The sequence below is a fragment of the Spinacia oleracea genome, chromosome 1, assembly GCF_020520425.1.
Source record: "Spinacia oleracea cultivar Varoflay chromosome 1, BTI_SOV_V1, whole genome shotgun sequence".
In the NCBI taxonomy this organism is placed as follows: Eukaryota; Viridiplantae; Streptophyta; class Magnoliopsida; order Caryophyllales; family Amaranthaceae; genus Spinacia; species Spinacia oleracea.
In genome coordinates, this window is record NC_079487.1 from 131,765,832 (window position 1) to 131,793,026 (window position 27,195).

General features: G+C 33.0%; 2 protein-coding genes across 2 annotated transcripts; both read right to left on the reverse strand.

Annotated features, from left to right (window-relative positions):
- Window positions 1-7,012: 7,012 nt before the first annotated feature.
- On the reverse strand, window positions 7,013-8,673 carry LOC110787208 (protein LURP-one-related 11). The gene is made up of 3 exons (XM_021991792.2): window positions 8,153-8,673; window positions 7,579-7,809; window positions 7,013-7,445 (listed from the first exon to the last, which is right to left on the reverse strand). The coding sequence occupies exons 1-3, from the start codon at window positions 8,447-8,449 to the stop codon at window positions 7,311-7,313; spliced, it is 663 nt and encodes a 220-aa protein (XP_021847484.1). The 5' UTR covers window positions 8,450-8,673; the 3' UTR covers window positions 7,013-7,310.
- A 10,308-nt stretch (window positions 8,674-18,981) lies between these two features.
- On the reverse strand, window positions 18,982-22,853 carry LOC130465679 (uncharacterized). Its single transcript, XM_056834540.1, has 10 exons — window positions 22,447-22,853; window positions 22,347-22,360; window positions 22,185-22,253; window positions 21,855-22,084; window positions 21,567-21,773; window positions 21,401-21,493; window positions 21,142-21,278; window positions 20,624-21,040; window positions 20,473-20,524; window positions 18,982-19,282 (listed from the first exon to the last, which is right to left on the reverse strand). The coding sequence occupies exons 1-10, from the start codon at window positions 22,851-22,853 to the stop codon at window positions 19,202-19,204; spliced, it is 1,707 nt and encodes a 568-aa protein (XP_056690518.1). The 3' UTR covers window positions 18,982-19,201.
- Between the last annotated feature and the right edge of the window lie 4,342 nt (window positions 22,854-27,195).

Here is a 27,195-nt window from a genome sequence, read left to right on the forward strand (position 1 = left end):
GTTGCAAGTTAGTTAGGGTTAGTTGCTTGCTTGTATATAAAGCAATGTTGGCTTCTCTTCCAAGCCAAGAAACTTAATCAGTAAATTCAAGTTTTCTTCAACTATTTTCTCTCTAGCATTCTGAAACTCTCTTAGATTCTTCATGGTATCAGAGCTGAATCTCATTTTCGAGATTTAGGTTTTCGATTTAGTGAATCAATACTGCACGAATTGCTTGGATTGCTGCGAAACTTCTTGCAATTGCGAAGTTTCTTGCACAATTTTGCGATTTCAAATCTGCGATTGTGATTGTATTTGATTGATTGTTGATATAATGGCGACTGATAGCTTTGAAACTCATCAAGATTCTTACCAAAACAATGGTGAAAATGGAGGTAATCTTGATCCTTATTTCATAGCTAATTCAGACAGTCCAACTTCTTCTTTAGTTTCTGCTGTTTTCAATGGTTCGAATTTCTTGCGATGGAAAAGGAATGTTATGAGAGCATTGATAGCTAAAAACAAAGAAGGTTTTGTGAATGGAGGAATTATCAAACCTGCTGTGAATCACAAAGATTATTGTAAGTGGAAACGTGCTGATTTCATGGTAGTGAGTTGGATTTTAAGCTCTATGAACAATGAGTTAGCAGATGATTTTGGATACATTGATAATGCTGGAGAATTATGGAAGGAATTAAATGAGAGGTTTGGACAGTCCAATGGACCTTTGATCTATCAACTGAAGAAGGAAATTGATAGTTTAAAACAAGATAATATGACTATTGTTACCTATTATGGTAAGTTGAAGAAGCTGTGGGAAGAAATGCAGAGTTTGAGGGCATTTCCTACTTGTATTTGTGGTGCTTTGAACAGCTGTAGTTGCCAAATCTTGAAGAAAATAGCCGAGTTTGAAGAAGAAGATAGAATGATGAAGTTTTTGTTAGGGTTAAATGGAGGATTTGAAGGAACTGTGACAAATGTGCTATCCATGGATCCTTTACCAAGTATAAACAGAGTTTTTGCTATCACTCAACAAATAGAGAAGCAGAAAGAAGTCAGTGGTGCAGCTGTTGAGGCTAGTGCTATGAGTAGCAGTGCTATGGGTGCTCAATCATACAAAGGTGATCAATCTCAGAGGTTTGCTGGTGTAAAGAAAGACTGGAAAGAGATAAAGAAAGAAAAAATGCACAAGATATGCACACATTGCAAAGGTAAGGGGCATACTGTGGATCAATGTTTCAAGCTCATAGGCTATCTTGATTGGTACAACACAATTAAGGCCTCAAAAGGGTCACAATATCAAGCAAATGGAAGCAGACTTGTTGCTAATGTAAACTCAGCTGCTGATGTTAGAGATAATCCTCTTGATGATCAGTTGAATGGTTCTGTTGGTTCTGTGAACAATGAAATGATCAATACAATTTGCCAAGAGGTTTTGAAAGCAATGAAAGGCAAGCAAGTTCAGTATGGTGATACTTCTGGAGTTTCTGGTTCTTATGCAAACTATGCAGGTATCATTTCTCACTCTTTTAACTGCACTGTGAATAAAATGCTTAATTGTGGATTATGGATTGTGGACTCTGGAGCTTGTGATCATGTGACATATGATGAGAGTATTTTGATAAACAAGAGACCACTTCAAAAGACAATTAAAGTTGGCTTGCCTGATGGAACACAATTGAATGTTGACACAGTTGGTGATGTTGTTCTTAGTGATAAACTGGTTTTGTCAAATGTGTTATTGGTCAAAGGTTTCAAACACAATCTGATGTCTGTTGGTAGGTTGATTGAACAAACTGGCATTCATGTTATATTTACTGGTGATGGGTATTCTTTCCAGGACCCTTCTAGTTCAGCTATGCTTGGTGCTGGAAACAAGACTCAAGGTCTTTACTACTTTGCTAAACACACAGATCTTCAAGATCTTAAGTGTAGTGGAAACACAGCTGCTACTGTAGTACAGGATGGTAATACTCATGTAAATACTGGTGTTTTGCCAAATAAGACTGCTACTAGTATGTTTCAGTCTAAAATGGATAACATGAATAAATTAGATCTTTTACATGCCAGATTAGGACATCCTTCTCTGTCAAAAATGAAGTATGTTGATGAAACATATTGTAAAGGATTTACTGAATATAATTGTGATGTTTGTTTTCATTCAAAGCATCATAGATTTCCATTCAAAAAGAGTGACAGTAGAGCATCTGAATGTTTTGAACTGATTCATCTGGATTTATGGGGGTCATATAGGGTCAGAAATTTAGATGGTTCAGCTTATTTCTTGACTGTGTTGGATGATCATAGTAGAGTTACATGGACCTTTTTGCTTCACAACAAGATGCAAGTAGAAAAGGTGGTGGCAGATTTTATCTCTATGGTTGACACTCAATATCACAAAAGAATAAAAAGAATAAGGTCTGACAATGGAACTGAAGTAGTGAAAGGTTCTTGCAGAGTTTTGTTTGCTAGTAAAGGTATCATACATGAAAAAAGTGTTCCTTATGTTCCTCAACAAAATGGTAGGGTTGAGAGGAAACACAGAAGTCTTCTTGAAATAGCTAGAGCCTTAAGATTTCATGCTGGATTGCCTAAGTTTTGGGGAGAATGTGTACTTACAGCCACACATTTGATAAACAAAATTCCAGTTAAGGTGTTGAATTGGAAAACTCCATTTGAGGTTATGTTTCAGAGTGTTCCTGTATATGACACACTAAGGGTCTTTGGCTGTTTATGTTTTGCTCACAACACTCAAGTCAAAAAAGATAAGTTTGATTCTAGAACTAGGAAGTGTATTTTCCTAGGCTATCCTGCTGGTTATAGGGCTTTCAAGCTTTATGATATGGATACACACACTGTCTTTGTTTCTAGAGATGTCATCTTCTTTGAGGATGTATTTCCATACAAATCTCAACCTACACATAATCCTGATCTTTTGAAACCTGTTCAAACAGTTCATTTTGGTTCTGAAGCCAATTCTCATTCTGTTGATCTTTCTTCTGATATACAGAATCATACTCCCACTGAATCTCCACTTTTATCCTTAAACACTTCTCCACCACTTTCATCTCAAAATTCTTTACATTTTGCTCCCAATTCTTCTTCTTCTTCTCATAGTTCTGGTTCAACACACAATACTGAACCTGAAATTCACATTACTTCTCCTAATACTCAACTTAATCAGTCTCCTAATATCATACAACCTATTGTTCCAACTCTTGTTACCAGACAAAGTTCCAGAACAATTAAACCTTCCACTGCTCTCAAAGACTTTGTTGGAGCATATATTCCACACAGACATGACACTTCTTCTTCTGAATCTGTTTCTTTTGCTGTAAAAGACTGCTCTCTTGACAATGATTGTGATGATCTTTGGTTAACTGATTTGGCCCTCAATAGCTTTGACACTTGGGAGTTGGGAATCATTAGCTTTTACTGTGTTTCAGTCTCCCAATGATCCCAAGCATTACAATCAAGCTAAACATGATGCTAACTGGTTAACTGCTATGGATAAAGAAATCCAAGCCTTGGAGAGTAATGATACTTGGGAACTTACTCAGTTACCCAAAGATAAGAAAGCAATTGGCTCTAAGTGGGTTTACAGAACCAAACTCAATCCTGATTACACTATAGATAGGCATAAAGCTAGATTAGTGGCAATTGGTTATCAGCAAGTGGAAGGAAAGGATTTTACTCAGACTTTTTCCCCTGTTGCTAAATTAGCTACTATGAGAATTGTCATTGCAATTGCTGCTGTAAGAGGTTGGCCACTATATCAGCTGGATGTCAATAATGCCTTTTTACATGGCTATATTGATGAGGAGGTTTACATGAAGCCACCTCCTGGTTATCTTAAAGCTCAGCCTGGACAAGTTTGTAAACTCAAGAGATCCTTATATGGTTTGAGACAAGCATCTAGGCAATGGAACAAGGAATTGAACAAATTTCTGATTTCTCTCAACTTTCAGCAATCTAAGCAGGATTATTCTCTGTTTACAAGGACTTATGATGCAGAATTTCTTGTGATTTTGGTTTATGTGGATGATATATTGATTACTGGTACTTCAAAGGCTCAAATTGAAGAAGTGAAAGTTGCTTTAGACACTGCTTTTACAATCAAGGATCTTGGTCTGCTTGCTTATTTCCTTGGTATTGAAATCCACAGAACTGACAATGGTATTTTTCTTTCTCAAAGAAAATACATTCAGGACATTCTAATTGATGCTGGTATGGAAGAATGTACTCCTGCACCAGCTCCTCTTTCATGTGGTCTAAAATTGTCCATTGCTGATGGGGTTTTGCTTGATGATCCTGATGTATATAGAAGGCTTGTTGGTAGATTGCTTTACCTAGGCATCACAAGACCTGATTTGTCCTACTGTGTGCAGCATCTCAGTCAATTTGTTCATTCTCCAAGAGTTCCTCATCTCAAGGCTGCTCTTCATGTCTTAAAGTACTTAAAGGGTGCAATAGATAATGGTTTATGGTATACAACTGATTCTAATACAGAGTTAAGTGCATATAGTGATGCTGACTGGAGTGCCTGTCAATACAGCAGCAGATCTTTAAGTGCATATGCTGTCTTCCTTGGCAACAATTTGGTTTCTTGGAAGACTAAAAAGCAGCGTAGTGTGAGTAAATCTTCAGCTGAGGCAGAGTACAGAAGCATGTCTGCAACTGCCAGTGAGCTTGTTTGGATTCAGGGATTACTTGAAGACCTTCAAGTTCACATTTCATTGCCTGTTAAGTTATTGTGTGATAATACTTATGCTGAACATCTTGCCAAGAATCCCATGTTTCATGACAAGACCAAACACTTGAAAAGGGATATGCATTACGTTCGTGAGCAAGTAGAGGATGGTTTCATTGAAACTGCTCATGTTTCTGGTGCCCTACAACTTGCAGATTTGTTAACTAAACCACTTGCTTCTTCTCGACATCAGTTTCTATCTGCCAAGCTTGGACTTGTGTCTAAAGTCCAGCTTGAAGGGGGAGTATAGGATATATGATATTTATATTTATCTTTTTTATTTTTACAAAAGTTTGTTAGTGAGTTTGTTGCAAGTTAGTTAGGGTTAGTTGCTTGCTTGTATATAAAGCAATGTTGGCTTCTCTTCCAAGCCAAGAAACTTAATCAGTAAATTCAAGTTTTCTTCAACTATTTTCTCTCTAGCATTCTGAAACTCTCTTAGATTCTTCAGTATGGATACATTTACCTCGCAAAAAATATCACGGAGTATTGAATATGACTAGAACTTATTATCAATTTGATAACCTTACGTATATTCGGTCCGTCGTACTCCTTTAAACACTTTGTTGTCGGAATGAAAATTAAGCGGCGATTAATGAGGAAATTAGTGTGTGGCCCGGGCGTTGCTCCGGGTTTTACTTTTAGTCGGAATTACGTTTTCGAAAAATGTGCCCAATTTTAATAGATTGTATTTTACATTTATATGTGAAAATATGACAAACATTGTAGCTAGTTGAGATGGTAGGAAGTGAAACTTTTAATCCATGAGGTTTGATGTTCGATCCTTGCTACATGTTTTTTGGGTTGTCAATAACATACCATGATGTTTATGATGTTTATTAGTGGTGAATGGCGTAATACGGAGGGAGTATACGTGACACATATACGTTTTCATAAACGTCTTTTAATATATTAGTATAGATTAAAACATAAATCATGTTTTTGGACAAAAAACATATTTTTGAATTCCTACAATGATAAAGTTTGCAAAACGCTAATTCAAATGCCAAATGTTTCCTCAAATTGTCGTTTGTCGAACACTTATTTGTTGTGAAAAAAGTAGAATTATTTTAAAAGTTACTATCAAACACGTCCTATATAAAGCTAGTCATACAATTATTTCAAAAGTTATTGTCAAACACGCACTACACTCTATGTACCCCATAAATAAATTGAAGAGACCTTTTCTTAGCCCGACAAAAGGGGCAAACAAATCCTTGAAAGAGAAAGCCACCCAAAACTAAACTATAACTACAAAACAAACCAGCCAAAACTCTCATTTTTAATTTAGCTTAAGCCACCTTTTATAATTAAACTCGGTGGAAAGGGCATATACCTTATCAGCTTTGATGATATTGTTGAATGAAAATTATCTAATTGGGACATTCATCTTCTTATGGAATCAGTCTTCGCGAACTATCCCATTTAATCCTTAATTACTTCGTGTCATGTTTGATGGTTTAGTTCATGAGTTACTTAGTTGTGTCGTTTTTGTGCATTAAATTATTTGTTCGAGTCCATATATGTTTCTTTTTTGTGTGAATAAACCACAAGGGTAATATAAATTATAAATTGGGGTGGAGGATTTGAAGTTGAGACCTATTATACGCAGACCCTCAATCTTAACCACTAGGCCAAGACATCTTTGGTTTCAAGTCTATATCATTGTATAATCTTGTTCATCAAAAAACTCAAATAAAAAACATAATATTTTCATAGAAAACAAAATTCTTGCATCCTTTCTAGCTGAATGAATCAACATCTTAAATAAAGGCAGATTTGGGGCATATACATACTCATATTAGAGAAGAGATTAACCATATATAAACATTGCGATCAATTGATGATAGATACAGTAGCCAACCAAGTTTATATACTCCGTATTAATTAAATCTCTCTCAATTTCTTCAATGTAGGATAACTAGTCTAATATTCATGTGTGGGGTATAATCTTCACTCTTGACATCGATCATTTAGATTTTCATTAAAGTAGTGCATGAGTAGGTAGTGGTACTATAGGAGATCTTGATATGCGTACCAATATAATTGATATTGGATCTAAATCAAATTAGAGTTTTAAATAATACAAGTGACAAGTCTTCTATGCACTTGTTGTTTGTTTCAATTGGTAACATAATGCAATTTCACTTTGAGATCGATAAGTAAACAAGACGGAACAAGGTTACAAGATTGTACCATGGAAGTGTATTTCTTGATTTCAATAATTTTACGAAACACAAAAACAAACAGAAATTAGTAAGGGAACAAAAATGGAAACGAGAATTAATCAAAGAGAAAGGAAATCTTTAAAAACTAGGAGTACATATATACACGGACATTAGTTTTCTTTTTTTGTTTTTTTAGGAGACGAACAATAGTCATTTTTACAAATCGAGTCCAATAAACCCGTGTCATTTACATCTCAGTATCATTTTTGACAGCATCGAGTTGTAAATTAAACAACTTGTCCAAGAAAGGGGGAAAAAAGGTAAAGCAAGATAGATTATCTACAATCGGATCAAAATCCCAAAAACATTGGGCACTCTAAGTACGTACAAAAAGAAAAAAGGAAAAAAAGTCTTCACATTCTACAGTGAATAAGGTTGTATGCAACCATTAATCCCATGATTAGAGAATGATCAATATTAGGCGCAACCACTAACGTAAGCACGTCATTTCCCAATACTACCCCTCCTAACGATTGCTTTTGTTTCATCTGCATGATAAAAACAACACATATAAGACAACGCCATTGTGTAATAATCTTTTTAATAATTAACAAATAATAATATTTTTTGAAAATTAATTAAATTTATGAACAATTTGATCTGAATTTAATTATATCTCACCTCTGCAATGAGACCTCCCAATCTATCTACAATTTTACACGATGTAACGTCGCTTTTAGCCTTCTCGATTTTGAACGCCGGTGACTTTTTATCGTGGAACAAATTCACCACGACCTCGTTGCACAAGGGCATTTTGGGAAGTTTCCAACTCTTTCTTACTTGAAACCACCACGACTCTCCTTTCTTCATTTCATCCTTGTATCCTTTCCAACGTGCCATGAGTCTAAATTTCTACACAAATGAAACAATAATATTAGGGCCTGTTTGATATCGTTTTTTATTTCCAGTTTTCTTTTTTTTATAAAACTTAAATTAAAATAAGAAACCACAAAAAAGTAATTTTTAGTTTTTTATTGTCAGTTTTCAAAATCAACATGATTACTATAAATATGACTATTTTTTAGTTCATGATTCAATCTAAATCATATGATCGACTTTCAAAATCAAAAAATTAAAAACTAGAAACCAGTAGTGATACCAAACGAAACCTTAATAAACTTGGTTTAAGACTCTACCATACTATATATAGAATGACTAAAAGTACCCTTTTAAAGTAAATTTTTGTTTTCCTTACCTTTCTAAGGATTGTAAGGAGGATTTGGCCTTGAGAGTCCATGAGAAAAACTTGATTACAACCTTTAGAAGAATAATTATCCACCCTATAAACAACTTCACCATTGGAGTTGAAAACGGTGCAACCTTTACCCCCAAGAATTAGAGATTTCATCCAAATGGTGAAGATCTCTCCCTCTCCCGTAGTCGAGAGGGAAAGAACGGGTGGCGAACTCGAAGGATCCGAAACCGGTGCCGCCGATGATGATGGTGGTGGTGCTACGAGTGCTAATTGGTGCGGATGAATTTTTATCGACATTTTTTCTTTTTCTTTGATATATTGTGTGTTTGAACAAGTATTAGAGTTAGAGAGTTGGTGAGTTTTCCTACTTGAGGTGATGGCCTTCTTATATGGGTATTAAAGTTTTAAGCAACCTAATTATGCGCAAGTCAAAACATTAGTTTAAGATATCTAGTTTTTAATGGTGGAGGTAATGGAGCTTTGTGTGTTTATTTAGGGACTTGTATATTAATGATCTGTGACAAGGGTAAAAGTTTGCAAACCATTTTTTAATATACTCGACTTGTTTTGACTGGACACGCTTGCCAATGCACAACTTTGACCATCAATTTCTTTAACTACCTATTATAAAAACTTATAAAAATATTAATATTTTGAAAATATATATTAAGATGAAGCTAACAATATATTATATACTAACATTTGTTTTCATATACTATAAATAAAATAAGGTCAAAGTAAATTATGTGAATAGTGCAAAAAGTCAAAACAGGTCGAGTATTAAGGGACGGAGGGACTAGTTTTATACCCGTGCGATGCACAGAGTTGATTTAGTATTTTGTACCATTTTATATGTTAAACATTTCAAACAAATAAATTTATCAATTTCTAAGTCCATTTAATTAAATTGTTTTAGTATTCGTTTAATTCACTTTCTATGTAGATCTCATTATTATGCCGTAGCTTTTAATTGGCAAAAACCATTAGATTTTTTTACGTGGCGCTCTAATTTAGATTAATGTTTGACTTTGGATTGAATTTCATTTTAAATTTATTTTTTTCATTATTAGAGTATTAAATTAGAAATCTTTTTTTTCATTGGCCGAAACTAATAGATTTTTACGTGGCACTCTAATAGTTCAGCAAATATGTCTCCTTTGTATATATTAGATAGATTTATGCATGTTATGTTTAATTAGAGGTCACTCTCATGAAGGCAACTTCTATGGAATTTTATTGTATAAAGAAGACTCGTGGGAGGGTATTTTGGGAATTAAGATGACAGTCATCACATAATCTACATATATGTACACCATAACGAATTATAATGCTTCGTTTACCTTTCATTATCAAAAAAAATCAAAAGGTAGAACGATTTGTAGCCAAGCAATTTGGAAATCGATAGTTGATTATTAATTATAGGAATAAAAATCATTGATATTTTCTCCACTTTGATATTTTATTTATTTTGTTACGTAACTTTCGTACTACTACTAACGCTAGTCTATACTTGTTGGAAGTTATTACCAAGTCCCGTCGGCTCATCCCTTAAGGCCTTAATGATAGAAGGGTTAAGAATTAGACTAGACACTAGTTATAGCATCTAGCTAATTAATGTATACACTATCGCAAATTCTGTTTTATCCCTTCAATCCAAAGAACATGATTGAATGCCAATTTTGTTTTTGTTTCACAAGCCACATGCCATTTATTACGGAGTACGACTTATCATAAGATCGAGTTGATGTTAGCAGTACGTCTACTATGCATTGCATGGCGTGTTGTACACTATACATTGCATATCGTGGTGTACGCATAATTAAATTTGTTCACTTGCACTCAAAGTTTTTTACTATGTTTGTCTCATTCATCCCAATTGGTTCAAGGATATAAGTCATTATATTACAATATACGTACAGATATACTAGTAATTTAATTTGTAGACTATAGTTTTTTTCTTTAGGTGAAAATAATGGTAAATTAGGTGAAAATAAAGGTACATTAGGTAAAAAGGATTTTTAATTTCTTCAGCTAATTTGAATTTGAAAATTTGTATTAGTAACATTATATTCCCGTAACTAATTGAAATTATTTTCGGACTTATGATCCTTTTTTAAAGTTTATATTTACAGAAATATTACATTTTCAATTCATTTTGCATAGTAATTTTATCTGCTATACAACATGGATTTTCATTATTTGTTAACAAAATAAATAAAATAAAACTTCAAAATTTCAGATAAGTTCAGATAATATAAGTTCAGTCAAGATAAGTCCATTAGAACGGAGCCTAAGAGAAATATTTCCTCCGATTCACAATAGTTGCAACATATTGACTTTCAAGTTTCAACACTATTTATATACGAAGTATATATATTAACTTTGACCATCAATATTTTTAATTAAACATTAATAAAAATAACAAAAACTAGATATTTTGAAAATATACGAAGTATATTGAACCCAATAACAATTAAAATACAAAGAATTGTCTTTACATGCTAATAATAAATGTTGTCAAATTTAGTAAATAAATAGTGTGAAAAGTCAATATAATACACTTATTTTAAAACGAAAGAAGTTGAGATTAACTCATATCTAAATTGTAGATTTTTCCTCCCTCTAGAAGATCCGGACGCGGGAATTGAATATTAGCTGTTGATTTTAATTATTGGTTGAGATTAACTCAAATCTAAATTGTATATGTTCCCTCAAACTCTAGAGGATCCAGTCGCGAATTATTATGCAAATAGTATTCGATCAATATGTTTGAAATTTCCATTCCAACTATTTCTCAATAGTACTGATAGAAATACGAAATCTCGTCAATCAACCATGCCTAAATGCATCACTATATATAATCGTAGAATAGGTTTCGATCACAATGCGCATGATATACAATAGGCAATTGTATATATTGTACATCAACAACACAAGAGAAGTCGGCGTTAGAGCCACGTGTTAACTTGTGAGAGACGTGCGCTAGAAGCTCAAATAATATGTTGAACAATAGACGGTCTGTTTGGTAGCCGGTAATAGATAGTGGAAAAGAGAATAAATTTAAGTATTATTTGGCAAGTTAAAAGAATAACCTAACAATGTTCATGCTATTGAAACCTTATCTCAAACTTGGGGTTTTTCTGTATAAGTTTGCATTCTCACTCAATAACACTACCCAACTTGTAATGGATGGTAAGGAAATTTATAAAAGAAAAATAGATAATGTGAGTGAACTAACAATACAATGGGAATAGATATTTCTTTACAAATTTACATATAAATCCATTCTCATTAACGATATTTATAATCTGCTACCAAACAGGCCTAAATGTAATATCTTTGGTCAATGCTTCTAGGAGCACAAACGTATAAATTTGATCCCATTAAACTCTACATTTATCTTTGTCTAAAAACAAAAACTCTACATTGATTTTTGTCTAAATAACACCAGAAATGAGAGTTTGGAACATTTATCACTAAGTCAAGATCTTATCGATGATCCGACAAAATCTACATGACTCAACAGTGAATCTTCAAATATCTAATCGAATGGCTGCCGCCCAAAGATGTATAGCCTGTATTTTGATGTATTAATTAATTGTTTAGGTCTTGTAATTTGGCCAATTGTAGCCAGCCAATTAGCATAAATGCATCATCTTGGTTGTAGATCGAATCTAACGACCCTCGCCCCAAAATAGGCAATAGCTAGGCCACCAACTAACGAAACAATAACGAAATTAATTAACAAAATTCGAATTGTGTGGACAAGAATGTGTCCCAAAGATTAACACAACTAATTTAATTAAACTAATCCTAATTATCATGATTAGCATTTAGCAATAGGTGGTTCTTGTTTTACCCTAAGGTGTATTACATGTAAGCATCCATGCATTTACATTATTAAATTCAACCAGTAATTTCTAAGGTAGCTAGCTAGCCAAGGAGATTTTTATAACTAACCAACCCCTATTATTTAAATGTAATGGGTTTTAATTCCATTTTTCTTTATTAATTATTTGAAAGCTACGTTGCTTTCTTGACTTCTTCTTAAAAACCAATTAAAAATGGAGGTATATAGGATAATCATCGAGATTAGAATATAAGCAAAGGCGGTCGAGTTTCTTAATTAATACAAAATTCATGGGTCTTAATCTTATCAAACTATACTACTATATGTACAATGTATTTTATATTACTTGCTTTGGCAATCCACTATTGCAATGTGGAATTCAAGTCACCCAAATGCTATGTATGTGGAAATTGATGATTTAGAAATTAATATTGCTAGGAGCTCGCTCTATTCAAGGGTTTACTTCTGTTCCAATAGTATTATTATTGGGTGATGATAAAGGTCGCAAGTTGCGACAACATTTAGTTGTCACAATCTTACGTGTCGCAGTTTAATTGGTACATATAGGCGCCACGTAGGCTATGTGTCATCAGGATATTTTTACTATCAATTCAATATTTTTACTATGAAAATATGTAAATAGATTAATCGATATAAAAAAAGAAACAAATTAGAATATTAAAATTTTCTTACCTTTTTTGAAATATGTATAATAGATTATATAAGTTAAATATTTTAGTTTCCAATTTAAATCATGACACATAAGCATGTCATGTCATCATTGTGACACGGCTTAAAGGTCGCGTGTTGCGACCTTTATCATTTTCGTTATTATTATTATTATTATTATTATTATTATTATTATTATTATTATTATTATTTTTGTACCTTGATTTTTGGAGGATTACGTACTTCATAATGCTGATTTGAAGTATTGCATTCCCTTATGAATTGTCATATGGACTGACCTACATTTTTCTTTAAGGAGAATGACTCTAATTAGCTCTCAATTTTTCTTGGTCTGTAATTTATGTGCCATCACATACCGGGAGTATAGGGAAAGACAAGTAGCCGTCATTCCCAAATACCGGCTATTTACAATAGGTACTGCATGCATAACGTGTACAATAAATTTATTTTGTTACGGAAAGATAAGCATACACAAAGTACAATAGGTATTGCACGCATAACGTGTACAATAAATTTATTGTACATTGTGATAACTTTTATCCTGTTTTTGGTAACTTTTAACATGTTTTGATTAACATTTATATTATAAAAAATAAATTGAGGGATATACATTTTAAAGTGTTTAAAGGTTACCTTTTAGTAATTTTAGAATAATGTATTTTGTTAAGATGAAACATTTTATCACTAAAAGAGTAGCTAAATATTACATTATATCTTCACTCAAAAAAAAATTAAAAAAATTACATTATGTCTGGGTAACTTTTAAATATTTTGTGTTAATTTTTACTCCAATATACAATATTTATTGTACAACACTTTTAAATAAGAATTTGTGAATTATTTATCTATTGGTCAAGTCATCTTAAGTTATACTACTCCGTATAACTTGTTGTATTGCAGGCATGCATCTTAACTACTCCGTAAAAATAGTTCCTACGTCTTATTTCATACTACGCTATTTTGTGTGTACGTGGAGAACGGAGAGAGTCATCAAGAGCGAATGATACAGACGGAATTCGATCACACATTAATTATATAATTTATAAGCACCACTAATTAATCTTTGCTGACATCTACGGGTAAAGGGCATATTGTAATTCCCAATAATTTATTACTCTTATTTTTAGATAATAAGGTAGTAGACTTTTTTTGGACGAATTAAGGGCATATTGTAATTCCCAGCTAAGTTTAATGTAGTCTAAGAATTGTGGCGATGTGGCAAAATAGTTGTACAAATAAATCAATGGAAGCAAGTAATAAGTCGGCAGAACCGCAGCATCGATTCATCTAGTCATACATCCGATTACCCGATTAGAATTAGTCGAACAATAGCTGTATATAATTATATATTAACCTAATCGATAATTGGAATATAATCCTTGTATTAGAAAACACCTCTTTTAAGAGAACTGCACCTGTTGACTATCTAATTGAACAAGTTTCCATCTAGTCAACGCTGAGCAGTTATACTTAAAGAACAACCATATACTCCCTCTGTTCCATAATATTTCTCATGTTTACTATTTACATGGTCAAATTAAAAAAAATTGACCGTAATTATTAGTACTCCGTATAAATAATATAAAAAAATATTAATTTGTGGGATGTCATTGAATTTCTTTCAATGTAAATTTTCTAAATATCATTTTTTTATACTTTTTACTAATGCGAAATTAAAACTATCAACGGTCAAAGTAGTGCTTTGCAGACCATGCAAAATAGAAAAATGAGGAACCTTATGGAACATATGGAGTACTTCGTATAATATAGTCAGTGGCGGATCAAGAATAACATTAGCTTGAATAATAGAAGCATGTGTATACTATATGTCTAAACTGAGCTAACCTAAAATCCGAAATAAACACATTTTGAATCATTGAATGTTCTTATAATAATTTAATTAAGTATATAAATCAGCTCCTGGAAAATTTGGCGTCTATTCAAAACACCTAAAATCTCTACTTTGTATTCTTTATGTTAAAATTTAAATGTTAATATACTATACATTGTGCCGCACATAGTTTTTTGGATATGAATAGGCATCGCGTATATGTATTTAGAATTTAGATTTATATATGCATGAGAAAGTAGAAAGTAGAAAGTAGAGCTAACTAGCAAGAAAGTGAAAGCAAAAGCAAATATATATATTTATCATCGATCAATTCATCATGTAGTATTATATAGAATGAGAATATGAATTGGAAGAGCACCAGCTTGTTAGTTGTTACTCCCTCCGTTCCAAAATGTTTGTTACATATTCCTTTTAGGTTGTTTCAAAATGTTTGTTACATGGGGGAATCTTTCCTTTTATAAACTTATTATAATATTATTTTTTGTGCCAACTTTTAATTTTAATTGGTCCAATTTTTTCAACTCATTAAATTTCTTTACAATTTCCCAAGTATGTTAAGTTAGCAATCTTTGTGCTTTTCCATTATTGGTTCATTTTGATAAATAAAACAATCTTATTGGTTGTTGTAATTATTAGTGGATTGAGGTTTTACTTGGTTTATTTTTTTAATAAAAAACCAAAAGAATCTTTATTATACGTTAATAAACGTGCAAAAGTCCAAACGTAACCAACATTTTGGAACGGAGGGAGTAGTTGTTACCAAATAGAAAAGTTACAATAGCATTATCTAAAATTTGTACATAACATACTATATACTACTCCCTCCATTTCTTTTTGATGTATTCATTTCAAAAAGTGGGGAGTTTTTAAGAAAATTGAAATCTTGGTTTGTATTGGTATAAGTGTAATGATTGGGTGTAAGAAAAATGATTGTATGTAAGAGATTATAATAAAAAAAAAGAAGGGAGAAATTAATAAAGAAATAAGGTAAGAGAGAGGAGTGATAATGATGGGTGATAAAGGAGGTGAGAGAGTGGGTATATGGGGAAGGGAAAAGAATTAAATAATAGGGGTGGGGAAATTTAGGTGGGAATATGGGTAGAATCTTTAGGTATTTTGGTAATTAGATAGAAATGTAAGGGTATTTTAGGATAAAATGTATGTCCAAAAATAGAAACAGATACAACAAAAAAAAACGCTTAAAATGGAAATGGATACAACAAAAAGAAATAGAGGGAGTACTTCGTACTTGTTGCATATAACTCGATCTTTGGATTTTTAATTATGTTTTAACAATTAGATTGGGATTCCATCCACTAGCTAATTAAATCATGACCGAATTTCTAGCAAAATCTATACTATAAAGATACTTAATTATCATGTTCAATCTCCAAAGTTAATGCATGGTTAAGACTCTTAATTAAGAGTCGACAACCATGCATAATCTAAATCTACACACTAATAATTAGCCCCACGTGCAATACTATTTGTGACAGGTGGCTAATTTCAACTACGAAGATAAGGGCACTAGTTTAACAATTTGTACGTCATCTCTTTGAATAATTGCTCAATTGAGATTTATAGAACATAGAGGTGATACATGTGTCCTCCGGAGTGGACACACAATCCATTTTAAAGGCTTTTATTTTGTTGATATGTTTTTCGTCAAATAACTTTTAACAATTTTTTTTTTTTTTTTAAACTTTTATCCGGTTATTTGTAACTTTTAGTATGTTTTGATTAATTTTTATATTATGAAAAAAAAGTTGATGAATAAACATTTTAAAGGGTTGAATAACTAACTTGATACATTATTAGTGATTTTGAAGGAATAATATCATGTTTACATATATCGGAGTAATTTTTAAGCATTTTGAGTTCAATTATGCTCAGGTATACAATATTTATTGTACACCACTTTTAAATAAGAATTTGTGTTTTCTATTTTAATTAAACTAAAATCTCTTTTCTTTCCTCAATTTTACTTCTCCACAACTTAGATTTTAGGTACCGAATGCAAATTTTATCTTTCATTCTCTTCCTTGTCTAAGATTTGTTGTGTAATATTTTCCAACGTAACATTTTTTTATTTACATTTATGTTTTTATATATATATGTTTATATTTAGGGTGGATTTTGTTATAGATGATTTAGTAACATGAATGAGTATATATCAGTACTTTGATCATAAGCTTTTGGTTTAATTTGTGTACTGTATACGATTGGTCAGTATCCGAGTCTGGCGTCGCCCCTGTTTGTTGCATCCGAAACTAAATCTTACAACACTCACAAATCTTTACAAAACCCACTACAAAAATATATAGTCACGACTCACGTGTAATGAAGATAGTTATTCCAACAACAATCTCTCTGTAACTCTTTTACGAAATTAAAAACTAAGACTAAACAAATACAAAAGTTGTCGCTTCTAATAATTAGGAAGACTAATTAACCACGCGGATATAATCGAATATCTGCGTGGTTAATTAGTCTTCCTAATTAATTATTAGAACAAGAAATATGTACGTAGTAGCTATTAACTTGGACGAAACTATACGCAAGGCAATAACATTATCTCTGATCTCTGGCTGATTCCTTCCTTAATTGTTTTATTTAGATGTAACTATATAAGAGATGAATTGATCAAGTAGGTTTAACTTAATATCAACTTGTGAATAACATTGGCTAAGCATGACTTAATGACCAAACTTTTCAATCTTGTACCAAATTATATACTATTACTTTTGTGATTAAAGTTCATGCTTAAGTTAATTAGCATAACCTTTTAAACCAATGATCGACTAAACCAAATACGAGAAAAAACTATATATTGAGTGACGAATTGACGATCCATGCGGGTTGTCTTTGACTAAGAAAACAAGGTGTACGTACTATTGTACTAATTAAACATGCACCTTCTACGTACACACGTCATGTAATTTGGCTACATATATGCACGTATACCTCTATCGATGTGTAAAGGCCAATACGTAATTCATACAACTAGCTACTATATGTCTTTGGCTAGCTTATTCTATAGGTAAAGGGCAACGTCAAAGGGCAATATTCGTATAAATCAATTCTACAAAAGTGATATCAAAATTGAACGATAAGTAGTTCTTGAATGAACGAGTATCACATAATTGTATCCATGTTTGGGTAGTTCCAAAATTGAATAAGTATTGATAAGTTTCAATTAAGTCTAAATAATAGGTTTATTTTTTTACAATAAGTTCCGGTAAATCATATCCAATAAAGTCCAATAAGTTGAATAATTTAAGTTTAGAGGCTAGGCCCACCGCTCGGTGCTGGTGCTGGGCCTTATGCCTAGCGTTGGCCTGTCGAGCTTGCGGGCCATGCTTGTCGAGCGACAGGCCGACAAACGAGCCAACCCATCGCTCGACAAGCAAGGCCCGTAAGCTCGACAGGCCAGCGCCAACACCGAGCGCGATATATGTTTTGTAGATTCCGGGTGAAGAGAACACACCCTATATATATAGTTTGCTCAACGAAGGATCTTCTTGATGGCCTAGGTGGGCCCGTTCTCTGGGCTAAAATTCCGTAGTGTATTTAGTTCTGGACCTCTAAAATTTTAATTTTAATGTATAATTTACACACTAATACGTATATTGCTTAATTCTTCTATTAACATCCATCACTGAGTCCGCTTGTTCTATATTTGTACGGTATTACCAGCTATTAATTGGATTTTTTGCCTTAGAGGGTTATGTCTCTGTTTTGATCGATGTTTACTTGTTTAGACCTTGTTAGGAATAGTACGAGATAACAATCTAGACAAAGCACACACAATATTAATAACGTGATATACCCACGTCCCAACTTGTATTATTAATCAAAACCGTTATTACACTACAACAAATCACATCTAAAAGGGCGAGTTTTGTCGCCATTTTTGGTCAAAAAATCGCCTTATTTGATCTAAGAGGGCGATTTTTAGTCGCCCTTAGGGTCGACCTGTTACCTCCGACGCCGTAGATCAAAGAGGACGATATTAGTTGTCGCCTCCTTTGATATGGACCAAATAGGGCGACTAAAAGTCGCCTTGCTAGTAATTGATCAAAAAGGGCGACTTTTTTCGCCACATTTGAGCACCTCAAAGAAGGCGAGTTTACTCGCCATTTTAGATTTTGTACGTAAAAGGGCGATTTCTGTCGCCATACTTAAGCACTTCAAAGAAGGCGATTCTTCTCGCCATATTAGAATGTGTACCTAAAAGGGCGATTGAACTCGACTCCTTTGATTGATTCAATTAAGGCACGTGAAAATCGCCTTTATAGATCGTAACTCAAAAATAACGATTTTACTCGCCCTTTTAGATACAATGTAATAGAATAACAATCGCCTTTTTTGTTTCGAGACCTATGTACGTAGATCTCTCTTTCTTTATATTGTTCCTGTGTGAAAAGGGTCTACAAAATCTTTTACAACCTGTATAGAAAATTCATCAAAAGTTTCAATACCATCGATATTTCAATTGATACAAAGCACTTATATGCATCTTCTTTTACATCCATCAGCAACACCCAAAAGCTGTAACTAAGTTATGTTAAATTAATACTACGAAGTATACTTTATAAAAAGTTGTATTCACGTCTTTAATTATGCATCTCCTTGCATCTCAAAAATTTGTATAACATCATATCTTCTCCTTGCATCTCAAAAAAATCAGCGCCGACCAAGTGCCATCACAAAACAAAAAATGGGCGTATTTGCTTTCCTGTGACAATTAGACCAACAAACCAATACAAACTATAAGTATTATAGCCAAACTCTATTGTGAAACACCAATTGAAAAGTTAATTATTCTTTTTCTATTCCATATGTACGTAGGTTGATATCGCATGAATACAATATCCTAACATTTTAAGTAACATATGAATTCAAAATTTATGAATGAAAATAACATAAACACTCCCTCCCCGACCCCCAATAAAACATAAATAATAATAGTACACTAAATAGACTGATTTAAAACTTATGTAAACTTGCAAACTAAATCATGCTAGTCCGAAGTGGTCATATGCCTCTCAATTAAAGGAGTGTAGCACCCTGAAACCACACCCATTGGCAAAAAAACCAGCCACAATACTGGGCCCCTCATTACATCCAACTTTAGACTGCATCTTCAAAGCAATGACCACATTTCACCTTAACCAGGTCTTAGCACATGTATCGGTGTATGAAATAACTCCCGTCCCCGAACACCTTAGCCTACGGACTACAGCTTTACATCCCAATATCTTATTTCTCTTAAGACATTCAGCATGGTCCAATAAAGATATGAAACAGATTGCCACAAAGATAAAGGAATATGTGGTATTCATCAATTATACCCACCCAGAAACAAACAATTAAATTCAGTACGGAGTATAACATAAACTTCCAGTAACCCTACAACAATACCTCACAACCGGAATGTTGGACGACCACATACCTGACAAATGTTTAATTATATAGTGGCTCTTAATAACTTTGGTACACACAAAAAAAGTGCATTAGTAGTCCTATTCTTGAGCTTTAAGTCATCTATTCTCCCTTCACTAAAGAAAAATTTAAAACTAGCATACACATGGAAACATCCCTAAAAAGGTATAATCACACAACCAAAGCATCAACATCAAAATATGATAATATATGCAGATACCACATCCAAACCAAACAGGTATAAATCGTATAATCAACAAATTGAAACATGCAAATACTATACTAATAAGTAAAAACACAATTGAAGAAAATGACATACAATCTTCAGTCCAATTAATATACAAACAAAAAAGAATAACATAGTGATAACTATGTGATAACCAGAATATCACAAAATTTATGAGAAGTTACAAGTTGGAACCCTCTAAGGATGCTCACTAGGTTGTATGATGTGCTTAGTTTAGAAATGAATTGCTTATTTACCTGGTTACATTGTTGTGTTTCCCCAATCAGGCATGACTCCAGATGATTGAAACTACATAAAATTTATGAAATAAGATTCTATATATACAATAGTCTCAGGTTGAATATATTTCAGAGAAAAAAATAAGGCAAGTCTCAAACGTTTTCTTACCATTTAGCTTGCAAGTTGTTCATGAAAATATCCATCTTCTTTTGACACTCATCATTAAGGTCAGCACGAAGTTGTTCCTCACGTTTCTTCATCTCCACTTCCCTTTGTCTTTCCCTTTCTCGCGCTTCATTAGCTTCATTTTCTAACTTTTTCATAGCTTCTAATAACTCAACTTCGCGGTTTTGAAGATGTTGCACATCAGATTCAAGATTTGCCACATTCTTCTTTTTCTTGGGTATCACTGGAGCTCCTTTACCCAAGCCCCTAGCATAGCCTGAACGGTATCCAAGTACATTTGTAAATGCTTCAGGAATTGACAAGTTATCAACCCCTTTTTCTTGAATTTCTTTCTCATGTAACTGTTGGAACTCCAGAAGCTTTACTTCAGCCTCATCACATAGATTCCCATCTGCATGCCTTATTTTTAACAAACATTAGGATAACAATCGAACCTTAATTTCCCAAGATTGTTATACCAACTTAGAGTACACAAAATGAACTGTTTCCCAAAATCTTACCTCTTTAGTTTAGTCCATGCTTTGATATATAATGGTTCAGCATTTGTGTTATTCTCCTCCGTGTTAGGTACCATTTCAACATCAGGATGGAAATCAATTTCTCTTTGCGTTTGCATATCAACCTCTTCTTCAAGTTGCTTTTAATAATGCAGACCATAAATATTAATCACCATTCAGATAAAATGAAGGCTAACACAGAAAACCATTTAAATGAAATGAAGAATACTAAAGATAATCAAAGAAAATACTAAGTTCATACCATATCAAAGAGGATTCGAGCAGAAGATTTGGCTCCACAAGTTGACTTGAGTTTGTTAGCCTTTGCATTAAGCTTATTTGTTTCACTCTTTTTCTACAAATAAAAATAGTTTACATGAACCAACTGACTTATACATGTAAAATACAACTTCTTAATTCTTTTATACATTTTGTTTATCTGAATTCCAATGATGACAAAGCCATTCCCACTGATTAGGAGGCACGTTATCAGGAACATTAGATATCGCTGTATTGAGAGCTTTACCCGTAAAACGTTTTTTCTTCATCCTTTCCCTCCAATGCCTAAATAAGCTCATACATTGGACCTCTAACGCTCTATCTATGTGATCACCAGGGGGGAGGTCATATTTGTCCTATCAAATATTATAACATCATAAATGTAACATCACAGTATTGATATGACTTAAAGACTTGAAGATAATTAACTATCATACCTTGATTGTTCCATACAGTCGATCTAGCTTGTCTTCAGGCATGTAGTGCCAAGATACAACATTAATAGGGCAACATATCTTCACCCAGTCAGAACATTCTGCCACAAATTGATTAGCTTTGTCACCAACAACAGCCCCAAGTTCTTTTGGAATACAAATCTTCAGCTTGCGTGGTTGACTAAGTCGTAATTTCTTGTATTTCTTAGCTCTGCTTGGACCACGAAATGGACCTAAGTAAGAAGATAAAAAATAGATACATATTAATAGTATGAATTATAGATAGCGTGCAACGCGTATTTATTTTTAAAGTCAAGCATGAAACTTGTTTACCATTTCTAGGCCTCCGTAGGTGCAAATGTTGTTGAATATCATGAGCCTCCGAGTCCATGAGAACAAAACCTACAATTAATTATTATAAAATTAAATAACATTTACAAAACAAGTAACAATAGTAACATCTAACACAAATATACAATCAACCGTTACATATACCACATTGTAAAACACTTCAAAGCGTAATTCATTTAAGATACCACTAATAATACTTGGTGATGTAATTGATGATAGTTTTTAACCATCGTTTGTTACTAACTATTCTGAATTCTCCGAGACACTATCATCATGCATTTCATCATCACAATCTTCTTCGTCACTTATGTCATCACAAAATTCCTCCTCTTCCTCATCCTCTTCGAAAGAATTTTCTTCATCATCATCTAACATATCCTCCTCCTCACTTGCACTAATAATTGTAGGTGAGACGTCAACCCTTGGATCAAGGGGTATATCATTGTCATCAGCTATGTTAACTACTCCAACATCTATTCCCTCCATATCCTCATATCCATCTTCATCCGAATCATCAATTTCCTCAATAGTAAAGTAGTAAAAATTGCGAGGGATTGTTTTTATCACGACACACCATTGTGGTTCGTTATGTGAATGCACATAATAAACTTGTCCAACTTGAGATGCTAACACTACTACAAAAAAGGGCATAGAGTACTGTTGAAATACACTTTATAGGACGCCTTAGAGGCGTTCTCCAACTCAGCGCACTATAAAGTTTATAAAACGGGTAAAATAAGAGTTTTATATACCTAATCATAAAGTACAGTGATAAGAGATACGCGTCCTCTATTCCCTTCCTAAAATCAGAAAATGAAGAAGGAATATAGAACGGTTAACGTACATAACCGTCTCCTATACACTATAATAAAGCGCGCCTTTCGTACATAGCCGTCCTCTATTCTTCTTAAAATCAGAAAATACACAAGGAATATAGAACAATTACCTTACGTAACCATTATATTTTGTGTTTACAATAGAGGACGATTTTCTATGATAACCGTTTTCTATTATTCCTTTTTTTTTAAAAAAAATAATTTTTTATTTAGGAATTAATAAATGAAAGTTGGATATTCTGTAATACAAAATATTAAAGAAAAAGTCAAAAACAACCTCCAATTTCCAAATACAAGTTGTTATTCACATTTAACAATTTGAAATACATTACAGTCAACGAAATTTTACTAAGTTACAAAAGTTACAACTTAATTAACATAAACGAAAGTATACAACTCCTAAGAACAATTTAGAAAAATGATAACCCTTATAGCACTCCACAACACGACCAACACCCGGAAAAACTACATTGATCTGCAACAAAACAAACAAATGAATTAGAAAATTTTGATAGTCTAGACAAATTAAAGACAAATAAAACAAAAATTTACTAGAATAATTTCAGATTTGTTGTCAAAGGCGTAATAAGTTGTAACCAATTTATGGTCAATGGGATTGGGAGCTATCTATTCGTAGCCCATTGTCTTTCACTTATGGTGAGTAACTGTAACAAAAACCAAAAAAACCCACATTCCCCCACTGCAGTACAACGAAATACAACTAGCAGACAGGTATTTAGATGCTACGTAGTACATGACATTAAGCAACCACCAACGATGGTACATAATAAAAGTTAAAGAACAGACCATTGGAACCTGAAACAGTAACATAAAAATCTTAACTTACATTTCTAAATCTAAAAAATGTCTAAAACTAAAACTTAACATAGTTCATAACATGTATCAGATCTGAATTTGTGAACCGTTCAAACAATCATTTTAGTCCTATCAAAATAAACAATCTAAGAATTCATAAATTAACAAATAAAAATCTCGCATATATGCATAGTCTAATATCAATTTAAGTTTATAATTATAAATTAAACATTGAGATAGTTAATTACAATGTGCATTTGCTCTACACTTAATCGAACTTTGTCGGCCTGATTAAGCAGCAGCAACAACAACAAAATCGGTAAATTCTCTAAGGCTTTATTTGGTTGGGAGGAATTGGAAGGAAAAGAAAAGAAAGGAACCTGAACTGAGAAGAAGCTGAAGTGATAGAAAAGGAACCTTGAGAGCAGAGAGGGATTCGACCGCGAAGAAATAACACGTTATAGATCAGAGACCTAAAGAAGAATGAGATATTAGGGAAATAAAAAATATCATCTATGGAGGCGGTTTGCTAATGTGGCTGCGTGAGTAGTATAGTGTGAGGGTTAGGTTTTCATTTGAGGGGAAATGGAAAAAGCACGCCGCCATCACTCTAATTTGTTTATTAATTTATTTTGGTAAAAGATATGAAGCGGATGTATTAGAACACCGTTGAGTATTATAGATATTTTATTTGGTGAAGTAATTTCTTATTGCGAGAACATCACTAAAATCAGGTATCAACATAGGCGCTTTGTATTCTTTTTCTCAAATAACAGTGAACTAAGAAAAGCGTACTGTATACTTGCAGAAAGCGCTCTTCTAACTTAACTGCTCTATATCTTGCGTTTCTTATTCCAACTTTTGTAGTAGTGTAAGACAAATGGCTCATTGGTTTGTAAATGCCTTCTAGTATTAACACTAATAGTGCCATCTTTGTCCCTTTTTATGCCTCGCCCTTCACTATAAACATCGAACCAATCACATTTGAACAACACCACTACAGGTTGCATGCCACCATTATGAGGAGCATCATATTCCAACTCTATAACATCTCTCAACACTCCAAAAAAGTCTTTTTCACCACTATTATCATCCCCTTTCACGACAATCCCACTATTTTGTGTCTTTCGTTTCCTTTGGCGTCGTTTAGTATGAAAGCGGTACCCATTCACAAAGTACCCCTGATAGCTTCTTACAGATTTAGTTGGACCTCTAGACAAAGATAACAATTCATTTGTTGCTCTTTCGTCCCCCTCATTATGAAGGTGCCATACCTGAATATTTGAAATTAAATCAATTATCATACTTTAAATCAATTTAAATATGAGCAGGAGAACGCAATAAAAAGGATGTATTTATTTCTTACTTTAGATTGAAACCATTGCACAAACTCTTCCTTGGGTTCTGGGACCCTTTCGTATTCTCTGCCAATCAACAAAATAATCAACAAAACAGGGTCAGTATACATTTATTTGACGGAGAAACAATCAATACTTGTGAAATTAAAAAAATTACCCTACAAAAGTCTGCACTTCGGGGCAATTCAAAAGAATATACATCTGAGCTTGTTGCCACGATAAATGAGTTAATTGCACAAAGTCTCCTTTTCCTAAAGGTTTTCTCTTCTTTTGAAAGATGGATATCTCAAATTTTGTTGGTTGGTCATCTTTGTCATTTCTATCCTTAAAGTTAAACTTTGTCTTCATTCTACTCAAGTACATTGAGCAGAAATTATAACACTCCCATTGAAAATATGCCGATGCTATAGAACCTTCGGGTCGAGCTTTGTTACGTACATCTGTTTTCATCGTGCGCATTTGCCTACAAAAATACAATACATGTTGGAAGTTATAAGATACAATTTATATTTCAGAACTTGTATACAAAAATTAGTCTCCCTCCTTGATACAAAATGTTGTAGTATTAATAATACAATCAATCAACCTCACAGGTGTTTCTCTCAAACTATGCTCAAGCTCTGGATCTCAAGCATATCAAACATAATGGTATATAAATCCCTATTTATGTACCCCAACTTCCTACAACAACTTTTGTGTAAAACCGTTTTACCGAAAAGACCACTTTTACTGCTTAACTAATTGGTTTCATTGCTTAACTAATTAGTTTCAGTGTGTAATTAACTAATTAATTTCATTATTTAACTAATTGGTTCTAGTGCTTAACTAATTACTTATAGTGCTTAACTAATTGATTCCATTACTTAACTTATATGACACCAAGGGGTGTTTTGTTTAAGACCGCCTTGTATAAAAATTTGTAAACTTCCTAACCCTAGCCCTAGTATTAGGAAACACAATATTACTAGAATATTACAATTTAGGAGAAACCAATATACTAACAAATCTATCCCTAAAATACAACTCGTAAAATAGGAATACAATAACATAATATATCTCCTAAATAAATATTTAGTAATATACCATAATTGAAACTCATTGCCATATTGAGTTTAATATTAACAGACCTTATCCGACGTTTCCGCGTTTGGTACATGAGAATGGGAGTTTAGGTATGTGAGAGTACGATGCTATAACATTGCAACAAATGGCTAATGGTATGAATTAAGGGCCTAAACCAAAACATTTGGACCTCGGTCCAGAAATCCATCAATTCGGCTTTGGGATCGGACAAGTAAGAAGAGACAACAATAATTTACTTGAGTGAGCCGACATTGACAACCATGGAATGAGTTCTCCATTACTTTGATCATGCAATCTATTATTGAATATTGACCCATTTTTCTCGATTATTGGATTTGATGGAATATGGGATGGACCATCCAACCCATTACATCGAGCAAATTCCCATTTTCATGTACCATACGTCCAAACACTTCTATTTTAATTCGTACAACAGCTCAAAATAGATCATGAGTGGAATGACTAAAACTATGATTTTGAGTGTATTATTTTGAATTAGTGTAGACCTGTCAAAAATAGACCAAATATGAAGCCTCTTACAAAATCAACTATAAATTATTTGGTCCTGGCATAATTTTGTGACCCAAAATCCGATTTTATATGAAACTCGATAAACCCGAAAAATTATTAGATCAAATCAGGTCGAACCCAATTATCGACCCAACCAACCGAAAATCATTGTATCTAAATAATTAATTTTAGTTTTATTTATACACCATTTTATAATTGAAGATTGCATATTAGCTTGTGTATGATACTTTGTTAATTTGTACGCATGTTTTCAATTTTTTATTGAGATAAAGTTAAATTTTCACACTAATTAGTGAAATTGAAAACACAATAGGTGTTTAAAAATTACTCAACCTATTTGGGCTCTGTTTGGCAACACTAGCTCAAATT

Bases quoted from the DNA above. Each gene is read 5' to 3' on its own strand.
- LOC110787208 (XM_021991792.2), bottom strand. From the start codon at position 8,449: ATGTCGATAAAAATTCATCCGCACCAATTAGCACTCGTAGCACCACCA. The intron at 7,810-8,152 runs GTAAGGAAAACA...TCATTTGTGTAG, and splicing joins TCCTTACAATCCTTAGAAAG to AAATTTAGACTCATGGCACG. The intron at 7,446-7,578 runs GTGAGATATAAT...TTTATCATGCAG, and splicing joins TGGGAGGTCTCATTGCAGAG to ATGAAACAAAAGCAATCGTT.
- LOC130465679 (XM_056834540.1), bottom strand. From the start codon at position 22,853: ATGCCCTTTTTTGTAGTAGTGTTAGCATCTCAAGTTGGACAAGTTTAT. The intron at 22,085-22,184 runs GTAAACAAGTTT...CTTCTTACTTAG, and splicing joins CCTACGGAGGCCTAGAAATG to GTCCATTTCGTGGTCCAAGC. The intron at 21,041-21,141 runs GTAAGATTTTGG...GTTAAAAATAAG, and splicing joins GCATGGACTAAACTAAAGAG to GCATGCAGATGGGAATCTAT.